A 23,452-nucleotide genomic window follows, 5' to 3' on the forward strand; every position below is an offset into this window, starting at 1 on the left:
ACATTAAAAGTTTATTTTTATTTACTTATTTATGGCATTTTATCCCACATTAAACATGAATTATTGCCCCCCCCCCCCCAGGCTCTCTCCCCGGCTATAGCCAGCTCTGCAATTTGGGGGGGGGGGGCGCAGAGGTGGACGAGAGGCGCAGAGGTGGACCGGGGAGAGAGCCTGTTGTTAAACATTTACCAGCACACCACTGCTTGTAGGTCTATATTTATTGCGTTAAGATGAAAGGATAAGACATTGAGTCTTTTCAGTATTTAGTTTCAGTTGTAATGAGTTTGATCATGCATCCATTGTGTTCAGACCGATCTTGATTGTATTTGTGATTTCTGTCAGATCGTGTCTGAAAGGTACATAAATTGTAACATCATCAGCATAAATAAACGGTCAAGGCCTAAGTTGGATAAGGATTTGGCCAGTGGAATCATCATTATGTTGAAAAGTGTTGGTGATAGTGGTGAACCCTGAGGGACTCCACAAACTGCTTTCCACGAAGATGATATATTTTTGAGATTCGGTGACCAGAATTGAACACAATATTCAAGGTGCGGTTGCACCATGGACTGATACAAAGGCATTATAACATCCTCACTTTTGTTTTCCATTCCTTTCCTAATAATACCTAGCATTTGCTTTCTTAGCTGCCACAGCACACTGAGCAGAGCATTTCAACGTATCATCAACAACGATGCCGAGATCCCTTTCTTGGTTGGTGACTCCTATCGTGGAACCTCGCATTACGTAGCTATAGTTTGGGTTGCTCTTTCCCACATGCATCACTTTGCCTTGCTCACATTAAACGTCATGTGCCATTTAGACGACCAGTCTCCCAGTCTCATAAGGTCCTCTTGTAATTTTTCACAGTCCTCTCGCGATTTAACAACTTTGAATAACTTTGTGTTGTCAGCATATTTAATTACCTCACTAGTTACTCCCACCTCTAAATCATTTATAAATATGTTAAAAAGCAGTGGTTCCGGCATAGACCCCTGAGGAACCCCACTATCTACCCTTCTCCATTGAGAATACTGACCATTTAACCCTACTCTGTTTTCTATCCTTTAACCAGTTTTTAATCCACAACAGAACACTACCTCCTATCCCATGACTCTCCAATTTCCTGTGGATTTTTTCATGAGGTACTTTGTCAGACGCCTTTTGAAAATCCAGATACACAATATCAACTGGCTTGCCTTTATCTACATGTTTGTTCGTGGAGTTTTGAATTCAGTTCTACAAACTATGATAAACCGTAGTACCTGGTATACCAGGAGAATAAAACACCTGAGCCATGTTGCAACAAAATTGTTAGTTCCTACCAGTGGAAATGTGATGTGAGTCCTTTGGGTCTGTCCATGTGCTTTCTATATAATTCTATTTGTGTTCCCAAGAAATCCAGATCATTCATGAAATGTCGCTGGAAGGATGATATGCTTTGTGCAGACAGAGTTCAAAACCGCTCAGATCTCACTCAACTTGAAAATCGACACAATTTTCTGAAGAATTCTCGTTTTTTCCCACCAAATGCTATGTATGGTGGCAGGTCTCTGATTACATCTCTGAAGAAAACAGAACGAATGATAGCAGGAAGAAAAAAAGTATTTCTGGAAAGGTACAGTATAATTTTCTTGATCTAAAACTGAATACAAGACAGTCTTACCCTTTTGTGGGTGGTTTATCAATATATAAATCCTTGACTGGCTAATCCTACTATCATATTTGGGATAAATTACCTTACATGCATCAGGATTTCTGTCTGGATCAATCTATAGTAGCAAAAAGTTACAAACAGTTGTAATTTTAATTGCACTGATATAATAAGCACGTGTAGGGTAATTCAATAACAGTGTCTGGTAGGAGTTCATTCTATAAATGAACATAGGCTCCAATATTTATTTATAGAATACTAGCCTAAATGGCTAGATATGTGCCTAGAATTTAGGTGTGAGCACTTACGCTAACTATAGAGCTGATGTAAGTGTTACATGGCGCTTAAGGAGCGCTTTTATTAAAGTGCAATGATTTTTTTGCCCTTATTGCATGTTAGGTGCAAAATCTAGCATGGGGTAAGTGCAAAGCCTCTGGTAAATTCAGGGGGGGGCATGCCCAGCATTTACCACACAGTATAGACATTTTGCATGGGCACCATGTTACATGCAGTGGCAGATGGCACGGAAGCACCCATGCCATCTGCCATAATTTGTAGCACAATGCTGGCCAAGGAGGCTAGATTGAGAACAGGAGATGGCATGATGTCAAAAAGCTAAAGCCAATTAGGTTGATCTCCCTTTCCCTCTCCTCTGCACAGCCATCATCCCTGTTCACCCAAACCAAAGCATGCAAACCTATGAGCTGCTCTGTCCACATTGTCGTTCTTTATTGTTGGTAGTATTTTTATTTGATTTCACGTCTATTTTCAAACATGCCAGCTTGCGCATTTGGAGGGGCTGGTTATAGGAACTTCTGTATTCGTGCAGAAATGTTTTCACATAGTAAAGGGCCATCTCCCATGTTATCAGAATCAGGTGCTTAATAATAAGACTTACTATTTATAAGTATAATTAAAAAAACAAACATTAATTAGGTTGAAACCTGGGAGCATTTAACATCATTTTTTTTCCTGTGCCTACATAAAAAAAAGCATGTGGGAACTTGCTCCTTGTGTTTTGTGTAATGCGGTGGTATATTATTTCAAAAAATGCACTTGCCTTTTTGTTATTACTACTTTTTCACAGGGGGTATTGAATAATGAGGGATGGACTTCCTTTATGCAGAAGTTCTGTCCAAAGTCAGTCTAAATGTGCCAGTATTGTCCAGTTCAGCACACTTAGCTGCCAAGTTCATATGCTCATGGAAATTAAATCTGTTGGCTCAGGCTGCTTGCTATGTGAATATTCTATCACTGTTTCATAATTGCTACCAAGTATTATGTATGAAGGGTATTTGCTTTAAACTTTGTTTTAATTTGTTTATCCAGTCCTTACATGCACATAATTTTGCTTTTTAAACCCATCTTTGGGTGGTTGAATAATTAAGTATAAACTGTGTTTATTTTGGACTGCTTTGGGTCCTACTGATCTGTACATCTGCTGTCTAGAATTTTGGAAGATGTAAGTGAAAAAATAAATATTAAGTTTTGGCTGTACTCTATAGAAGTTGTTGTTTACTTTTGCAATATGTCTATGGATGCCTGTTCTGGTGTGTGCATGTGATAATATTTGAATAATGGTCTATACTTATGGCTATGGTTTCTGAACACGCGGCATCATTAAAAGACACATTTTTAAATGCCCGGTTGGGTATATATGCTAATCTCATATGGGAAGCTTTCAAATAAATTAAAAAGTTGTCAAACAAGTTTAACAAAAACATTTTTTGTCCTCCACCTTTTAAGGCACTGCCTATCCAACTGGAACAGTTTTTGACTTTTCACAGATGGATCACGCATAGGCAGTCCATTATTTCTAATAATCTTTTGCTATTGTTTTGGGCGAGCGAAAATGGTGGCAATCTCTGCCTACTGGCTTCATCCCATATAATGAGCTAGATAGGCTCATACAGTCTCTTGTTCTCAATCTAACCTCCTTGGTCCTGGCCTATACAAACAGAAATAAAGTACTGCCATGACAGCACACCTCCATTCCTGCCTTACTTGGAAGGAGGCCCCCTAGCGGTAGTTCTGCAAGGCTACTGTTAAGGGTCATCAGCTCCATTTTTAGACCTAGCACAGTGGTAAGGGAGAGGAATTGCTTCCACCCTGGGCTACTTGATCACCATAGAGACCACTGAATAGGCTCCTGGGAGGGCAGCCTCTGTTGGTGGGACAGGGCTTTTACTAAAATGTGGTTCTCTGACTTGGGGGGGGAGGGACTCAGATAGGGTAGGGTTTGAGGGTGAATGGAGATTGCACTGGAAGTAGTTTTTTTTTTGGGGGGGGGAGGGGTGAAGACATCAAGTGTGGTGCTCTGCCATGGCACTCCTTCCTACTGTGCTTCCAGATTGCTGAGCATGGCTGCATTTAAGTCTACCTCTTAAGGCACTTTGGCAGTCATGATCATTATTATATTGTACTACTCCACTGACTACTACTTTACTCTGCCCCTGTCACACCTGCGTATTGCCCCTACCCATGTTAAGCAGCTAGTGTGCAGTAAAATCCACACTAGCTGCTTAACGCAGCTTGGTAACAGGGCCCCTAAATATCAGAGATATGTACATAACTTATAAAATTACTGTGAGTTATGTGCATAAATGGGAGTCCCATCCATGCTCTGTCTATGAATATTCTTCTCCCGCTGCAAATACACACTATATAAGTTAAGTGAGTATTTAATATGTAGGTGCAATTCTCTAAGGACAAGCAGGATATTACTTTCTCATTTGCGGGGGTGACATCATCCATGGAGCCCCAGTGCAGATGCTGCCTGGCATTCTGTTACTTCTAGAAGCCTTTGGCAGGCCCCTACCATACATGTGTGAGTGCCTGCCTGTCTGCTCAACTCACTTTCTCCGTGGAGCTATCCAGACATGTTTTCTCTGACATGTGGGGGGTTTTTCAGGAGTTTATTTGCCTGGCCTTCCTGCCTTTTTTTTCCTAGTGGAAGAAGCACTTTACTCTGTTCCCCTTTCTTTTTTTGTGGCTAGCAACCTACTTAGGTCTCAGCCTCCAGTCACTGCAAAAAAGAAAAAACAAAAAAACAAGCTTTTCAAAAGCTGTTTGATCTCACTTCAGCTGATTTTCTGGGACATGACCCAAAAACCTTCCATCAAGTTTAAGAAATGACCCAGGTGCTGCAAGACCATATCTGTGAATGATACTGGTCTTACAGTTGGTGCCTACTGTGCCTCGGTCCCAATCATCAGTCCTCTCACTGTTATCTCTGTTCCAAAATGCAGAAAAGAACATAGAAGAGTCAAGAGGTGCAACATGAAAATCATTTTGATGTGCAGAAGTCCAGTTCATCAACTTCAGCATTGGAGGCATCGACCCCAATGGCACCGGGAGTTGCATCGATGCTGGAGATACACTAACATCAGTGAGTTCTCCATCTGCCTCAACATTGGATGTTGGTAGTGCCTGCTCAGGTAAAGCATCATTGGGCCCAACATTGAGGACTCGTGAAATTCTGCATCATCCTCGTCTGCACTGAGGGACTCCAATGCTGGGCATCGAGCAAATGCAAAGAAACATCAGCATCGGTCCTCTATGAAGCATGATGCCCGGATGTCCTGGACACCAGCATCACTGGTACCTGAGAAACACTGGTGCCATGAGGACCACTCAATTTCCATAGAAGTGGTGCTGATGTGCCAATCTTCCCGAAGCTGACACTCTGCTTCTGATTCAGCTCCTACATCTTTGTAGGCTGTTTCCACACTGGCACCAACCCTAGGCTCGCCTTTGCCAATGCCTGCCCTTGAGGAGTGGCTCTGGGGCATGTTACAGGAGGAGCTGAGGTGCATCCTAGCTCAAAGTGATGCCGAGGCATTGAGGGTGCTGGTACTGAATATGGTGCCATTCTGTCCCATCCTAGAGACCTATGCCCTGTCTGTCAGGTGTTCATTGATGCCTGTGCCTCGTCAGGCTTCAGAGCCAGCACCAACTGATGGGGATGCGCCTTGGAGGAGGAAGCAACCCCAGAGTCCAGGAGGGACTTGTATCTTGGCACTCTTGCCCAGAGCCTGGTCACACGTCCAGTAGTCCAGGGCAGATGCATATTCAGAAACCTTTCATGAAGAATACTTTACTAAGCCGGATTGCTCCTGAAGATCTGATGTAGAGCCAATTAACCTTTTGAGGAGGGATCTTTTGGACTACTTTCAAGCCCCTTTCCACCACTGGAATGGAGAAGGTCTCTCCCAGTGGATCTCTCTTTTTGTGAATTTTTTGAGAGAAATGGCAGAGGCCATTCCATTTAAGTTACAAGTCGAGGACGAGCCTGGGGCCAAGGTATTAGACATTCTTGATTATGACTCCCCTCCTAAGGAAACGGTACCCATGACAGTACCCATTCACATCATCCATAAAACTGCACAAATGAAGAATTGGGAGACACCCACTCTCTGTGCAGGTGATTCATTCCAAAGAAGGCGGATTCTGTGTATAGAGTCCAGCAAGCTCCTGGATTCAAGAAGCCACAGCTTCCACACCATTCCGTGGTGGTCAAATCCACCCTCAAAAGAACCAGGAACTCAAGGACTCATCCCTCAGTCATGTCCCAGAAAATCAGCTGAAGTGAGATCAAACAGCTTTTGAAAAGCTTGGGTTTTTTTTGTTTTTTTTCTTTTTTGCAGTGACTGGAGACTGAGACAAGGATGCTCGCACTCTGGAATCTTTTGGGAGGAAAGTGTTCCAAGGCTGGTCCTGAATATGACTGCTCACATGATTTTTAAGAGATCTAGATTCGACCATGTTTCACCACTTCTGAGAGAATTGCATTGGCTTCTGTTACACAAGAGATTAGATTTTAAAGTTTCTTGTTTTATGTTTAAAATTTTCCAATAGAATATACTGGAAGAGCTTTTTGCTATGGCATATTTTCCCAGCCTTGTAGACATGCTAGAACTATTAAGCTTATGCTTCCTTCTTTCAAAGGAGTTCGCTCAAAAAAGATGCTTGAACAATCTTTTTCTTGTAAGGTGGCTTTAATTTGGATTACTCTTCCTGAGTCTTAGAGATTTATCGATTCATATTTTGTATTTTTAAAAAATGTCTAAAACTTGTTTCTGTGACAACTGAAGTTATTTTGTTTCTTTCTGTTTTTAAGCTTCTTCAGTTTTGGGGGGATTTTTATCTTGTTTTAACCTCTTGTTAACCACTTCGGGACCTTTTTAAGGGTAGAAGTGGTATATAAGACTGATGAATAGAATAGTATAGAATAGAAGGCTCGATGCTCATTTCCCGCATCCAGTCTTACCAGTTCTACATGAGCATTTACTTGAAGAACTTGATGTGCAGTGTGCTAGAGTTTGTGAACACTCTTTCACTGGCACAGGCTGCAGAGCTTTGCTAGAAAACCACTAAGCATGGAGCACTATAACATCATTTTTGTTTTCCATTCCTTTCCTAATAATACCTAACATTCTATTTGCTTTCTTAGCCGCAGCCACACACTGAGCAGAGGGTTTCAACGTTACATCAACAATGACACCTAGGTCCCTTTCCTGGCCGGTGACTCCTAATATGGAACCTTGCATCACATAGCTATAGTTCTGGTTCCTCTTTCCCATATTCATTACTTTGCTCTTGCTCACATTAATCGTCATCTGCCATTTGGATGCCCAGTCTCTGTCTCATAAGGTCTTCTTGTACTTCTTCACAGTCCTCTTGCGATTTAACAACTTTGAATAACTTTGTGTCGTCAGCAAATTTAATTACCTCATTAGTTACTCTCATCTCTAAATGTAGAAATTGCCCACCCAGAGCTTCAAAACTCAGCTCTCAGCATCTGGAAGTGCTCACAGAGAAATTATGTTACCTTTTAAAGGCCCATGCTGTTGAACCCGTTCCACCAGGGGAAGAAGGGCGGGGATTATATTCCAAGTATTTCCTCCTGTCCAAAAAGACAAGAGGGATTTCGTCCCATTCTAGTCCTAAGGGCCCTGAACAAATATCTGGTCAACGAAAAGTTCAGGATGATTTTTCTGGGCACCCTACTTCCCATGATTCAGAAAAACAATTAGCTCTGCTCTCAGGATTTAAAGGATGATTATACCCACATTCAGATACGTTCAAGTCACAGGAGGTATCAGATTTCAAGTAGGGAAATGCCACTACCAGTACTGTGTTCTGCCATGTGGTCTTGTGTCTGCTCCCAGAGTATTTACCAAATGTCTTGCAGTAGTCGCAGCATTGCTTCGCAGACTGGGAGTGCACATGGTTCCCTACCTGGATGATTGGTTGGTAAAAGAAGGTGTAAAGAACTATTTGGGTGTCAGAGCAACTAGGGTTTGTAATCAGCTACCCAAAGTCCGTACCCCCTCCCCTGTACAGCCATTAGAGTACATTGGAGCCTCACTAGACATGGTTGAAGCTTGAGCCTGGCTTCCTCAGGTAAGAATGGAAGCGCTCATGTGCATCACCCATGAGATTTGCAGCTAGCAGGTCAAAGCTCCACAGATGTCAAAGTTGCTAGGCCGCATAGCCTCCATATTGCATGCTTCCATTTGTGAGATGCCCGGTAGACTCTAACTTCCTAGTGGTGTCAGGCCATGGGGAATTGAAGGATGCCATTACAGTCATTTCAGAGTTCCAAAATTCCCTTCTCTGGTGGACAACTCAGACCAATTTGACTTATGGATTTTCATTCCAAATTTCTCCTCCCAGATGACAAATACATTCAGTCTGGGATATGGTGCTCATGCTGATGGGCTTTGCATCCAGGGACACTGGTCTCAGTAGACTCAGCTTCACATCAGTCTTCTGGAGCTGTGGGCAATATAGAATGTTCTAGGCTGTCAGAGATCGGCTGTTGAACCAAATTCTAATCTAAACAGTCAATCAGGTTGCCATGTACTATCTCAACAAGCTGGGGGGGGGGGGGGGGTTACAGGATCCTACCTCTTGTGTTGGGAAACAGTTGGGATGGGGCAATGGGCTACCAGCCATGGGATGGTGCTCAGAGCCACATTCGTGGTGGGCAAAGATAACAGCCTGGTGGACAAACTGAGCACAGTGATGCAACTGCATGAGCTCTCAATATTGGCATTGCCCACAAGATTTTGTAAGAGTGGGACACCCCTTCAGTGGATCTCTTTGCCACTCAGCTCAACAACAAAGGCCCTCAGTACTGCTCCAGGCTCAGGTCACATGGCAGGCTAGCATCAGATCCCTTTTCCTCAGTTTGGGGGAGGGCCTTCTCCAATCCCTATAATAGGAAAGGTTCTACTGAAACTCAAGTATGACTAGGGAACCATGATCTTCATTTCGCTGTATTGGTTGAGGCAGAACTGTTTTTCTCTTTTTCTGGAGAGCATAGAATTTGCATCCCTTCAATTGCCCAAGACTGTTTCAGGGTAGAGACATACACGGGAACAGGGTTTTGTGGGAATCCCCTCTGGAGCTGCAGGGTTCCTGTGGGAATGGAAGCAGTTCCTGCAGAGTTCCCATGGGGACAGAAGTTCCTGTGGGGTTCCTGTGGAAGTGTAAGCAGCATATGCGCTAGCCTCTCATCTACCAAATACCAAGTTCTTTAAGTTCCATCTCCTCATCCTTGCTTTAACAGTGCAGATGTGGAAAGTCTTTCATTCTCTCTATACCTGGGCATATGCACAGGCCTCTGCTCTGACACAGGCACGAGCATATAGTAACATAGTAAACATAGTAACATAGTAAATGACGGCAGATAAAGACCTGTACGGTCCATCCAGTCTGCCCAACAAGATAAACTCATTTTACATGGTATGTGATACTTTATATGTATACCCGAGTTTGATTTGTCCCTGCCTTTCTCAGGACACAGACCGTAGAAGTCTGTTCATCATTTTTCTTGTACTAAGTTCTGAAGCTAACGTCGAAGCCCCTTAAAATTTACACTCCAGCCCATCCCTATCAATTCAGTCACGATCAGGGCGTAGACTGTAGAAGTCTCCCCAGCTTCCCGTTTTGTTTCCAAATTACCGGCGTCGCCACCCAACCTCCGCTAAGATTCCGTGGAACCATTCCTTCTAAACAGGATTCCTTTGTGTTTATCCCATGGATGTTTGAATTCCATTACCGTTTTCATATCCACCACCTCCCTCGGGAGGACATTCCACATATCCACCACCCTCTTCATGAAAAAATACTTCCTGATATTAGTCCTGAGTCTGCCCCCCTTGAACCTCAATTCATGTCCTCTAGTTCTACCACCTTCCTGTCTCCGGAAAAGGTTCATTTGGGGATTAATACCTTTCAAATATTTGAACGTCTGTATCATGTCACCCCTGTTTCTCCTTTCCTCCAAGGTATACATGTTCAGGTCAGCAAGTCTCTTGTCATATGTTTTGCAACTCAAATCCCATACCATTTTTGTAGCTTTTCTTTGCACCGCTTCCAGTCTTTTTACATCTTTAGCAAGATACAGCCTCCAAAACTGAACCCAATACTCCAAGTGGGGCCTCACCAATGACTTGCAGAGGGGCATCAACACCTCCTTTCTTCTGCTGGCTACACCTCTCTCTATGCAGCCTAGCATCCTTCTGGCCACAGCCGTTGCCTTGTCACATTGTTTCTTCACCTTCAGATCCTTAGACACCAGCACCCCAACGTATCTCTCCTGAGTCAAGCTTACTAATCTCTCCCCTCCTATTTGGTATCTCTCTTTTGGGTTTCTGCACCCCAAGTGCATCACTCTACACTTCTTGACTTTATATGGACTATATGTGAGCAAAACGTCAGCTTTTTGATCTAACTATGATGGGCATAAGTAAATGTATTTGCAAATAAGGTATACATAGTTTGAATGATGCTTGGCGTGTGGATGTGAATATCGTAGATATTATGAAGGATTGTGGACATATGTTGTTTAATAAATATCAAACGATTTAAACTTCAGTTTGGAGTACATTGAGTGAAGGCAATTGTTGAGATAGTACTCTTGCTATGGAATATTACCCTAATTGACTAACAATTAAATTTTAACTGCTAGGCCCTTGACCATTCTTCTAAGGTTCAGAGATCCCTTCTCATTGTTTCTACTCCCTCCAGGATATCCAGTCTATTGGCTATTTTCGTGTCATCTGCAGTAAGGCACACCTTTCCTTCCAACCCTTCAACAATATCTCTCACAAATATATTAAACAGAATAGGCCCCAGCACCAACCCCTAGAGCTCACCTGACCTACTGGCATGTGCACGTAGCAATCTCTCAGCATACAGTGCAAGTGAATCAGAGACGAGTCTTACATGTGCATACCAGATTGTTCCAAGTTTGAATTTCTGTTTCTTCCTTGCCTACAGTGCTGTGGCTCAAACCCAGAGAGAGAGAGACAGAGCGCTGACCAGAATTTCTTTTTAGGTCCTATTAAATTTTTGTGGGGATGAGTAGGGTCAGGTAAAATTCTTGGGGGGGGGGGGGGGGGGTAAGATTCCAGTGGGGATGGATTAGATTCCATCCGGGATGGGTGGTAACGGATTACATTTCAGTCCTCATGCAACTCTGTATCCCAGGGTCCTGTTGGCTTCCAGGAAGGACTTTAGTAAGAGGTGTTATACTTTCAAATGGAAGAGATTTGCTCTCTGGTGTGAGGGCAAGGCCTTAGGTTTCTTTCTCTTGCCCTACCCGAAAACTTCTTGAATACGTTCTACACCGTTCTGATTCTGGTTTAAAACTGACTCTGCAAGGGTTTGCATCAGTGCAATTAATGCTTACCATTATCGTGTAGAGGGTAAGCCCATATACAACCTTCAGTTATTCATTTTATGCGAGGCTTGCTTCCTGCAAAAACCCCCATCAGACCTCCTACTGTGTCATGGAACCTCAACATCATCCTCACCCAGTTGAAGCTCCTTTTGAGCCACTTGATTCATGTCATGCCATTTCATTTATTTGTTTTATATCTCACATTATTCCAAAGCATGTTTGCTTCAATGTGGCCTACATAGAACAGAAGTAAATAGTAGCTTACCTAGAATGAAGTAAAATATTAACAGCATGTGTAACATATATTATAACAGTAGGCTAACAATTAACAAAGTAGTAGTTAATAAAAATGTGAATCTAACATTATAACGTTGTTCATACATGTAGCATTATAACAATTTACAACAATAAGGGTTATGCTTAACAGTACAACTTTGAGTAGCCAAGAGGTGTTGGTGGGCAGTTAAATATGAAAAGAGCAGTTGGGACAGGTGGGCAGGTTAAGAGTGTCATTTAGAGTGACTAGGTTGACATTTAACATGTACAATTCTGTTATAATGAATTGGTGAGTGGATAGGAGTAGCCCGACATAGCAAACCAGGTGTGGGAACCAGTTCCTAGCAAATTGTTAATTGGGTAGGAGGTAAGGTTGTGGTTTTCAGTGAATTACCCTGTATCAGTGATAAATTGTCAAACAGGTATGCTTTTAATATTTTCTGAAAGTTTAGGTATTCAGTGATACTTCTTATATTGAGCGCTAGGTTGTTCCAGTTCTTGGTTGAGAGTTACGAGAAACAAGAGGAGTATATAGATTTATAGCATATTTCTTTGTGGTGGTGGTGATGGTGGTGGAGAGTCAGAAAGTTGTGAGTGCCCACTATGATGTTCCTCAGGGGGAGATCTATTAATGCTATAAGGTATTCTGGGGATAGGCCATGAAGAATCATAAAAACAAGCATTGTAATCTTGAAGATAATTCTGGCTTTTATAGGGAACCAGTGAAGTGCTTGTAACAGGGAGAGGCCCTATAGTAATGTGGGAACCTAAAATCAGATGCGCCACTGTGTTTTGTATAGTTTGTAGGGGTTTTTTTAGACTCAGGTCCTTGCAATCTGCGTATAACCCATTACAGTAATCTAGTTGGGATAGTATTAGAGTTTGGACCAGAAGCCAGAATGTTGATGATGGGAAGAAGGTGACTTTGAAGCAAATTAGACAGTTTTGGGGCAAATTTATCCTTTTCTATTTTGGAGCAAAGTTGATGATTTTGTCTTGGCATCTTGTGAACAACTAGGGAGTATGGTGTCTGATTGGGATAGGGCCTGTAGTACTATTTTGGATGACATTGCTCCTTTACCTATGAGAATAGAGGAGGTGTAGAAAATCAATAAGTGGTTCGACCAGGAATTACTGCTGTTAAAGAAAAAGGAAGTGTTCTCTTAGTGAAAACAAGGAATTGGCAGGTTCAGATTCAGGAATATAAAAGTTTGATATCTATTAAGAAGAAGCAATTTTACTCTAAATTGTTGGGTGGTGACAAAGTGGATTTGAAGAATTTGTATAATTTGATTGATTCGTTAACTAAGGTGGAAGATTTAGTGATGCCAAGAGGGCAGCAGATGCTGACAGGTGTTGAACTTGCACAGTATTTTGAGTAAGATTAAAAATATCAGACTATGGCTTCCTTTATCTTTTGATTTTGTTCAATTTTCTCATTTAGATTTGGCAGGAATTCCTGCAGATAGAATATGGTTGTAGTTTGAGGATATTAATGTTGCTGATGTCAGGGGTCTGTTACTGAGGTATACTAAATCATCTTGTAGTTTGGACTTTTGTCCTGCTTACTTGATGCGGCATGTTTCAGCACCATTTCTTTTTACCTTAACAGATTGTTTGAATGTGCAGCTTAGTGCTGAGGTTTTGCAGTCTGATGGGGGGGAAAAATTGTGTTGACTCATACCCAAAAATGGAAATGGAAATATGGAGGCAGTTAGTAATTACAGGCCAATTGCCTCTACTCCTTTAGTGGTAAAAATGATGGAGGGTTGTGTTTTACGGCACGCAGTTATGGAATGCATTACCCGCAGAACTGAAAATAATCGACGAAACAACTACCTTTCGCAAATCTCTGAAGACATATTTCTTCAACAAAGCCTACAATGAGAACCTACAGCCCCACTAATCCACTTCACCAACCCATTCAATTATGAAAGCCCACCTTCTATAAATACTCTAATAAATCTCTTCCTTCTCTTTCTTCCCTTAATTAATCTCTACACAATACTAACAATACTTGATACACTGGAAAAACCATGTTAATGATACTATGTAAGCCACTTTGAGCCTGCAAATAGGTGGGATAAGGTGGGATACAAATGCAATAAATTAAATTAAATATTTGGATCAGTTTGAAATTTTGCATTACTCCCAATCTGGGTTTCGTAGGCAGTGTAAATCAGAAACAGTGGTGGATGCTATTGCAGCATTAGGAAAGACCATATTGAGCCAGAGAAAATGTGCTATTCTAATTCAGTTCAGTCTGTCCTGCACATTTGACTTGATGGATCATGAGCTCTTACTGTTTGTTGAGTAGCTTTGGCATACATGGGGCCATCTTACAGTGGTTCCGGGGTTTTTTGTCTAACTAGTCTTACCAAGTCAAGTGTGGGAATGATGTTTCTGAGTTTTGGATGTCACCCTGTGGAGTTCTACGGGAGTCACCTCTTTCACCTACATTATTCAACATCTTACTGCAGTCTTTAGGTGCTGTTTTAGAGCAAGCTTACTTATATAGTTTTATATATGCTGATGATATTTCTGTGTTACATAGTAACATAGTAGATGACAGCAGAAAAAGACCTGCATGGTCCATCCAGTCTGCCCAACAAGATAACTCATATGTGCTAATTTTGTGTATACCCTACTTTGATTTGTTCCTGTGTTCTTCAGGGCACAGACCGTATAAGTCTGCCCAGCACTATCCCAACCACCAGCTCCGCCTCCCACCACCGGCTCTGGCACAGACCGTATAAGTCTGCCCAGCACTATCCCACCTCCCAACCACCAGCCCCGCCTCCCGATCTTGATTAAGCTCCTGAGGATCCATTCCTTCTGCACAGGATTCCTTTATGTTTATCCCACGCATGTTTGAATTCCGTTACCGTTTTCATTTCCACCACCTCCCGCGGGAAAGCATTCCAAGCAACCACTACTCTCTCCGTGAAAAAAATACTTCCTAACATTTTTCTTGAGTCTGCCCCCCTTCAGTCTCATTTCATGTCCTCTCGTTCTACCACCTTCCCATCTCCGGAAAAGGTTCGTTTGCGGATTAATACCTTTCAAATATTTGTATCATATCACCCCTGCTTCTCCTTTCCTCCAGAGTATACATGTTTAGTTCAGAAAGTCTCTCCTTATACGTCTTGTTACTCAAATCCCATACCATTCTCGTAGCTTTTCTTTGCACCACTTCAATTCTTTTTACATCCTTAACAAGATACGGCCTCCAAAACTGAACACAATACTCCAGGTGGTGCCTCACCAACGACTTATACAGGGGCATCAACACCCCCTTTCTTCTGCTGGTCACACCTCTCTCTATATAGCCTAACAACCTTCTTGCTACAGCCACCGCCTTGTCACACTGTTTCGTCGCCTTCAAATCCTCAGATGCTATCACCCCAAGATCTCTCTCTCCGTCCGTACCTATCAGACTCTCACCGCCTAACACATACGTCTCCCCTGGATTTCTACTCCCTAAGTGCATCACTTTGCATTTCTTCGCATTGAATTTTAATTGCCAAACCTTAGACCATTCTTCTAGCTTCCTCAGATCCTTTTTCATGTTTTCCACTCCCTCCCGGGTGTCCACTCTGTTACAGATCTTAGTATCATCCGCAAATAGGCAAACTTTACCTTCTAACTCTTTGGCAATGTCACTCACAAATATATTGAACAGAATCGGCCCCAGCACCGATCCCTGAGGCACTCCACTACTTACCTTTCCCTCCTCCGAGCGAATTCCATTCCATTATATTTGATGTTCTGAAGAGAAATCAGGGCTTCATCACCAAATGTTTTGATAAATTGTTTTTCCATAACTTTGATTTTCTGATTCATCTTTTCTAACTCCTCATTACTGTGTGACTTCATGGATTCTTCCCTAGTCTTTGTACTTTGAAAAAATAAACAGTTGATTCACGTTTACCTGTTTCACTCCATTCAGGATTTTATAGACTTCTGTTATATCTTCCCTCACCCGTCTGTTCTCTAAGATGAAGAGTCCCAACCTCTTTAGCCTTTCCTCTTATGAGAGTCCTTCCTCGCCCTTAATCATTTTGGTCACCCTTCTCTGTATCTTTTCTGGTTCCATTATATCTTTTTTGAGATGAAGTGACCAGACTTGCACACATAATCAAGGTGAATAAGAACGAAAATACTATAATACCTCTGTATTGCTCCATGATTAAACCTCACCTTGAGTACTGCGTTCAATTCTGGTCACCGTATCTCAAAACAGATATAGCGGAATTAGAAAAGGTTCAAAGAAGAGTGACCAAAATGATAAAGGGAATGGAACTCCTCTCATATGAGAAAAGGCTAAAGAGGTTAGGGCTCTTCAGCTTGGAAAAGAGATGGATGAGGGGAGATATGTTTGAGGTCTACAAAATCCTGAGTGATGTAGAACAAGTAGAAGTAAATTGATTTTTTACTTGTTCCAATGAAGTTACATGGAAATACTTTTAAAACACATAGGAGGAAATATTTTTTCACTCAACGAATAGTTAAGCTCTGGAACTCTTTGCCGGAGGATGTAGTAACAGCGGTTAGCGTATCTGGGTTTAAAAAAAGTTTGGACAAGTTCCTGGAGGAAAAGTCCATAGTTTGCTATGGAGCCAGATATGGGGAAGCAACTGCTTGCCCTGGAATTGGTAGCATTTAGTGCTGCCATGATTTGGGTTTCTGCCAGGTACTTGTAACCTGGATTGGCTACTGTTGGAAACAGGATATTGGGCTAGATGGACCATTGGTCTGATCCAATATGGCTACTCTTATATTCTTATGTCTCACCATTGAGTAATATAGAGGTATTAGGATATTCTTTGATTTATTCTCTATACCTTTCCTAATAATTCCTAACATTCTGTTTACTTTTTTGGCTGCCACTCTATACACTGAGCAGAAAATTTTAATGTATTGTCCAAATTCTTTTCCTTGGTGGTAACTCCTAACGTGGAACCTAGTATCATATAGCTATAATTTGGGTTGTTCTTTCCACTGTGTATCACTTTGCATTTGTCCACATTAAATTTCATCTGCCATTTGAATGCTCAAGTCTTCCAGTCTCCCCTCCTGCAATTTCATGCAGGTCATATGTGATTTCACAACTTTGAATAATTTTGTGTCTTCTGCAAATTTGATGATCCTTGTGGTACTTTACTATTTGCCTTCCTCCATTGAGAGAATTGGCTATTTAACCTTACTCTCGGTTCTCTATCCTTTAACTAGTTCCCAGTCCGCAACAGAACATTGCTTCCTATCCAATGACTCTTTAATTTTCTCACAGGTCTCTCATGAGAGACTTATCAAAAACTTTCTGAAAATCTAGAAGCACTAAATCTACTGGCTCTCCTTTATTCATATTTTTATTTACAACTTCAAAAAGTAAAGTAAATTTGTAGATTATTTCAGATTTCCATTTTACCATTACTTGACAATATATGTTTAAATATTTGTATTTTGTTGTTATTGTTTCAAGAATTTAATAATATGTGGAAATGTGCTCATCTTTTTTAGTATGAGTAGGGCTTCTGATTTTAGGTTATAAGTAAATTTGTTGATTATTTTAGATTCCCATTTTATCATACTTGACAATATATGTTTAAATATTTCTATTTTATTGTTATTGTTTCACAAATTTAGTAATATGTGGAAATGTGCTCGCCTTTTTCAGTATGAGTAGGGCTTCTGATTTTAGGTTATAACCAAAAAAAGGTAATAAAGTACCCCAGTGCAAAATAATTAAAAGAGCCATTTGTTGGATGAACAACAGAAAAAAAAACTCCACTTTTTCCAGTACTCTCTTCACCCCTCCTGTGGCTTATCTTTGTATTCCCCACTCAGTTTTTGTGCCTCTTCAGTACTGATGACTCCTAAGAGATACAAACGCACATATTTGATTCCATTGGAAGAGGGACCCAGCAAAAGTAGCTGAGACATGAAAAGACCAATTAGCACAGATTTTTTTTTTAATTAGCTGGAAAATAAACGCCTAAATTTACAAGTTACAAACCCCTAAGAACAAAATTCTAAAATACGTGATGGTAAGAGACAGTTTCTATTTTATTTTATTTTAGTTAAGAAAATATGTGCACTATTGCTGCTGTATTTTTGAAAGATCTCATTTCTTTCTTCCAGTGATCCATTACTACCTGTTCCTGTATTTCTGTCTAATCCTCCAATTGTAATTTTCTCTGAATATGAAATTGGACAGACTTATGAGGTAAGTTACATCTCTGCCATGCTTTAAAATGTGGGTACTATGTACAACAGAATGGAACAAGTAACTAAATAATGTCATATTAAACTGGTATGAAATTTTGATGGGATTGCTCTTGCCCATTCTGACTTCAATCTCAAAATGGCTAGAGATCATGGCAGCCATTTTGACAGTGGAGATGGCTTGAGCAGGAACCACTGGGGATTGCTTCTGCCCAACTAGCCATTAGACCACCAAGGGATGTACAGTAGGCCCAGAGGGAGCCTACAAGTGATTCTGTGAAGAGGCTCCTTCTGTTCGAGGGGGGGAGGGAAGGAGGAATGCTTCTTCTGTTTGGAGGAAGAAAGGGAGGGAGAACTAATGGACCTAGCATAAAGTTTTTTTTCCAGATGAAAATACACCAGCATTTTTAGCCGAAACGGAAACATATCCACACTCCCACTCATCCCCCTCCCCTTAGAATTGCATTAGACTGACCTGGTCCTGTGTAAAGACAGCAGTTGAGACGTTTCTAGAAAAGAATGTTGGGGAGGGTCTCCGAGCTGGGCTGCATTGGATGACATCACCTATCAGTGTGGATATACATCTTAACTTCGCTTTGTGTTTTACAGTTTGTTATTCCTGATGCAAACCTTGGTCAGGCAAAACTGGCTATGCTGAGTCATTTTTTATGTTTTTTTTTAATAATAAAAAAGGATACTTCTTGAACAAATCTCTTTTCTTCAAATAAAAAAAAATTGTGCTGCTCCTGTGGCAGTCTGGTTTCTGTAATGGCTATAATTTGGAGACACTGCTATTAGCTATGTATAATGAAATTGGAGCATCTTTAGACCAGTGCTCTTCAGTTGTTTTAGTCTCCCTAGATCTCTCTTCAGCATTCAGTAATGTTGATCATAACCTTCTCCTACTTAGATTGCATGATTTGGGTATTTCTGGAGAGGTTTTGGGTTGGTTTCACATTTTCTGTCTGATCACACTTTTCAATTAGCATATGGGACTTCTCACAAATCAATCTATTAGGTTGTGGTGTTACACAAGGCTCTGTTCTTGCCCCCACCATATTTAACATCTTCCTAGCCCTCCTCCTGATGGTGATTCAATCCCAAAGGTGTAGTCCCTTTTGTTACACTGACGATCTTCAGATTATCTGTACATTCCCCTCTTCTTCCTCTAACTATCTCTGCTCTCAACTCTTGTTTCCATATCATCAAGCTGATCAATCCATAGACTGGTGGGTTGTGTCCATCTACCAGCAGGTGGAGATAGAGAGCAAACTTTTGCCTCCCTATATGTGGTCATGTGCTGCCGGAAACTCCTCAGTATGTTCTCTATCTCAGCAGGTGGTGGTCACACACAGCAGCAGCTCTGGCTAGGCCTCCAAGCCTAATCCTTAGGTTTTGTTGAGGCCTGGGGTTGAGGGCTCTTTTGAGCAAGTGCAAACCTGGTGGTGCCAGGTCCCTCCTTTTCTCCCCCCTCCCGCTGGCTCCGTTAAAAAAAAAAAAAAAAAATTTTAAACGTCCTTAAAGGCGTTTATTTCAACGTTTATTTAAACGTTCATTGCAGCTACTCACTGGGACACCAGTTCGTTACAGCTCGGAGCGGCAAGCAGGTAATTTTACCTTTTTATAGCGGGCAGGGGGTTCCCCAATTCTTCTCCTCGTGGCATATGGTGTCGGAGGGCAAGGGCGCAAAGGGTCGCTCCCCGGATCGCTGGAGCGCTTCTAGAGGGGATGCGGGGGTTTTACAGCCTGATTCGCCCTTGATGGGTGACAGTTTAGTGACCGATGAATGTCCCGGTCCTTCCTCCGGCGTGGCGGTTTTTCCCGCCATAAACGCCCATCCCCCGCTCCTCGCCTCCGCCATCTTGGCCGGCCACGCGGCTCGGACGGCTTCTTCGTGGGCCGCCCTTGAGGTTGGAGACATTAATGCCATGAACGCCCTTAATTTGGGCGACGGCACATAAGCGGCTAAAGTTAAGCGCCGTTCTTCCCGCGCGGCTCCTTCACGGAGTGTCGCGCCGGACGCCATTTTGGATGCGCAGCATGTCTCTCCCCCGCTCTTGCGAGTGCCGGTTGAGGGTGCGTCTAGGGCTGTTGCCCAGGCTGCGGAAGTGCACAGTCTGGGGGGTTTCTCCCCCGAGTTTGTTTTGCTGCTGCATCAGGCTTTCCTCATGCAAAACGCTGCCCCTGCTCCCTCGTCTGGTAAAGAGGTTGAGGTTCCCAGAGGTAACGCCCTCGGGTTGATTCCCAGGCCTTGGAGGACTTTGCCTCCTCCGATGTAGATGAGGGCAGCGTGTCTGAGGTCTCCCAACGGTCCTTTGCGGATTCCTTGGAGGAGATAGATCCCCGCTCGGATGGAGCGGATGACCCCTCTGCAGCGCGGCTTTTTAGCCCAGAGGATTTGCCCAACCTGTTGTTACAGGCCATGGACACTTTGAAGATTTCCTCTCCGGAGAACGTCTCTCCCTCAGCCCCTGTTGGCTCTGCCATTATGCTGGGGACGAAGCGCCCGCCTAGAACCTTCCACGTGCATGATGCCATGCACACCTTAATTTCGGCTCAGTGGGATGTCCCGGAAGCGAGCCTCAAAGTGGCTAGGGCTATGTCCCGCCTCTATCCTTTGCCTGAAAGTGAACGTGAGGCCTATCTGTGGCCTACCGTGGATTCTTTAATCACTGCGGTGTCTAAGAAAACGGCTTTGCCGGTGGAAGGTGGCACGGCCCTAAAGGACGCCCAAGACAGAAGATTGGAGGCGGCCTTAAGGTCGTCCTTTTAGGCGACTGCTTTAAGTTTGCAGGCCTCGGTTTGTGGTTCCTATGTGGCCAGGGCGTGCCTGACTATGGTGCAGCGGGCTTCCCCCTCGGATCATTCCTTGAGGGCTGATTGGCCGGCCCTGGAATCGGGCCTAGCCTATTTGGCAGACTTGCTGTATGATGTCTTGAGAGCCTCAGCTAAAGGCATGGCTCAGACAGTCTCTGCGCGGCGGTGGCTTTGGCTGAAACATTGGTCTGCTGACCACGCCTCTAAATCCCGCCTGGCTAGATTGCCTTTTAAAAGGCAAGCTGCTCTTTGGGGTCGAGCTGGACAAAATCGTGACCGATCTCGGCACGTCTAAGGGCAAGAAATTACCAGAGGTCAGGGCTCGGGCTAGTACTCGTCCCGGTACCTTCAGAGGACGGTTGCAGGAAGCCCGTCGGTACCGCCCGGGCAAGCGGGCTCCTCTGCCCCTTCTTCCTTCAAGAGGAATTTCTCCCCCAAGCAGCATTCTTTTCGCAGAGACCGCCGTCCCGGAGGTGCTCCCTCCGGTCCTCCCCCAGGGTCTCGTACCCGATGACGGGGCCTTGGTCCACGCCCCAGTGCAGATTGGAGGACGGCTGTCCTCGTTTCTGGGCGAGTGGACCACAATAACTTCAGACGCGTGGGTGCTGGAAGTCATCAGAGACGGCTACAAGCTAGAGTTCTGCCGACCCTTAAAAGCGGGTTCGTACTCTCTCCCTGCAAGTCTCCGGTCAAAGCTGTGGCAGTGCAGCAGACCTTGGACAATCTGATCCGCCTGGGCGCGGTCGTTCCGGTGCCAGAAAGTCAGCTTGGCAAGGGACGTTACTCCATTTACTTTGTGGTACCAAAGAAAGGAGGTTCTGTCCGGCCTATCCTCGACCTCAAGGGGTCAATCGGGCCTTGAAAGTGCGGCACTTTCGCATGGAGACTCTCCGCTCTGTTATAGCGGCAGTGAAGGCAGGAGAGTTCCTGGCATCCTTGGGCATCAAGGAAGCGTACCTGCATATTCCCATCTGGCCTCCTCTTCAACGCTTTCTGCGTTTTGCAGTCCTGGGACGACACTTCCAGTTCAGAGCCCTCCCATTCGGGTTGGCTACTGCTCCGCGGACCTTTTCCAAAGTAATGGTGGTCATCGCGGCCTTCCTACGAAAGGAAGGGGTACAAGTCCATCCTTATCTGGACGACTGGTTGATCCGAGCCCCCTCTTATGCAGAGTGCGGCAAGCTGTGAACCGGGTAGTTGCTCTTTTGAGCTCCCTGGGATGGATCGTCAACTGAGAGAAGAGCCAGCTGCGCCCGACTCAGTCCCTGGAGTACCTGGGAGTTCGATTCGACACCCAAGTGGGCAGAGTGTTCCTGCCAGACAATCGAATTGTCAAACTTCAGGCTCAAGTGGACCAGTTCCTAGTAGCCTCTCCTCCTCGGGATTGGGACTATGTGCAGCTGTTGGGCTCTATGACGGCCATGATGGAAGTAGTGCCCTGGGCCAGGGCTCATATGAGACCACTTCAACAATCTTTGCTGCGGCGCTGGACTCCGATGTCGGAGGATTATGCTGTGCGCCTTCCCTTGGACCCAGCAGTGCGCAAGGCGCTGAGCTGGTGGATGCAGACAGACAAGTTGTCTGCGGGAATGCCTCTGGTGACCCCAGAGTGGATTGTCGTCACGACGGACGCCTCTTTATCGGGCTGGGGAGCCCACTACTTGGGAAGGACAGCGCAGGGGCTCTGGTCTCCTGCAGAGGCAAAGTGGTCTATCAACCTCCTGGTACTCAGAGCCATTCGGTTGGCGCTTTTGGAGTTCATCCCGGTACTGGTGTTGAAGCCTGTACGGGTCCTGTCAGACAATGCCACAGCTGTGGTCTATGTCAACCGCCAGGGAGGTACCAAGAGCGCCCCTCTAGCCAAGGAGGCTATGAATCTTTGCCAGTGGGCGGAAGCGAACCTGGAGCAGCTTTCAGCGGCCCACATTGCCGGAGTCATGAATGTCAAGGCGGTCTTTCTCAGTCGCCATACCTTGGAGCCCGGAGACTGGCAACTATCTGCTCAGGCGTTCTTGGACATCACGAAGCGCTGGGGCCAGCCGAGCCTAGTTCTGATGGCGTCATCGGCCAATTGCCAAGTGCCGCGCTTTTTCAGCAGAGGACGGGACCCTCGATCCCTGGGAGTAGATGCTCTTCTCCAACAGTGGCCGACACAAGAGCTCCTCTATGTGTTCCCGCCCTGGCCCATGTTGGGCAGGGTGCTAGACCGGGTGGCAAAGCATCCCGGCAGGGTAATCCGGGTGGGTCCGGATTGGCCCAGACGTCCCTGGTATGCGGACTTGATCAGGCTCTCAGTCGACGATCCTCTGCGGCTGTCAGTGGAGCAGGGCCTGTTACATCAGGGTCCCGTGGTGATGGAGGATCCCTCCCCCTTTGGTCTTACGGCCTGGCTATTGAGCGGCAGCGTCTGCGGAAGAAGGGCTTCTCAGACAAGGTCATCGCCACTATGCTAAGAGCGAGGAAGCGCTCTACTTCTACTGCTTACGCCAGGGTTTGGCGTATGTTTGCAGCGTGGTGTGCAGCAGGCTCACTTTCTCCCTTCACTGCTCCAATTTCTTCAGTGTTGGCGTTCCTGCAAGAAGGTCTGGAGAAAGGCCTGTCGCTCAGTTCCCTTAAAGTCCAGGTAGCGGCTCTGGCTTGCTTCAGGGGCCGCCTGAAGGGTGCTTCCCTGGCTTCGCAGCCAGATGTGGTGCGCTTTCTCAAGGGAGTTAATCACTTGCGCCCTCCTCTGCACTCAGTGGTGCCTGCGTGGAATCTCAACCTGGTGCTAAGAGCGTTGCAGAAGC

General features: G+C 44.3%; 1 protein-coding gene across 1 annotated transcript in view; it reads left to right on the forward strand.

Annotated features, from left to right (window-relative positions):
- Positions 1 to 23,452, forward strand: part of DLEC1 (DLEC1 cilia and flagella associated protein) — a 363,928-nt gene that overhangs the window by 68,984 nt on the left and 271,492 nt on the right. The window contains exons 7-8 of the mRNA XM_030197931.1: positions 1,398 to 1,618; positions 17,766 to 17,850. Of these exons, the coding sequence (XP_030053791.1) occupies positions 1,398 to 1,618; positions 17,766 to 17,850 (306 nt within the window). The remainder of the gene's footprint in view (positions 1 to 1,397; positions 1,619 to 17,765; positions 17,851 to 23,452) is intronic.

The sequence above is a fragment of the Microcaecilia unicolor genome, chromosome 1 (genome assembly GCF_901765095.1).
Source record: "Microcaecilia unicolor chromosome 1, aMicUni1.1, whole genome shotgun sequence".
NCBI lineage: Eukaryota > Metazoa > Chordata > Amphibia > Gymnophiona > Siphonopidae > Microcaecilia > Microcaecilia unicolor.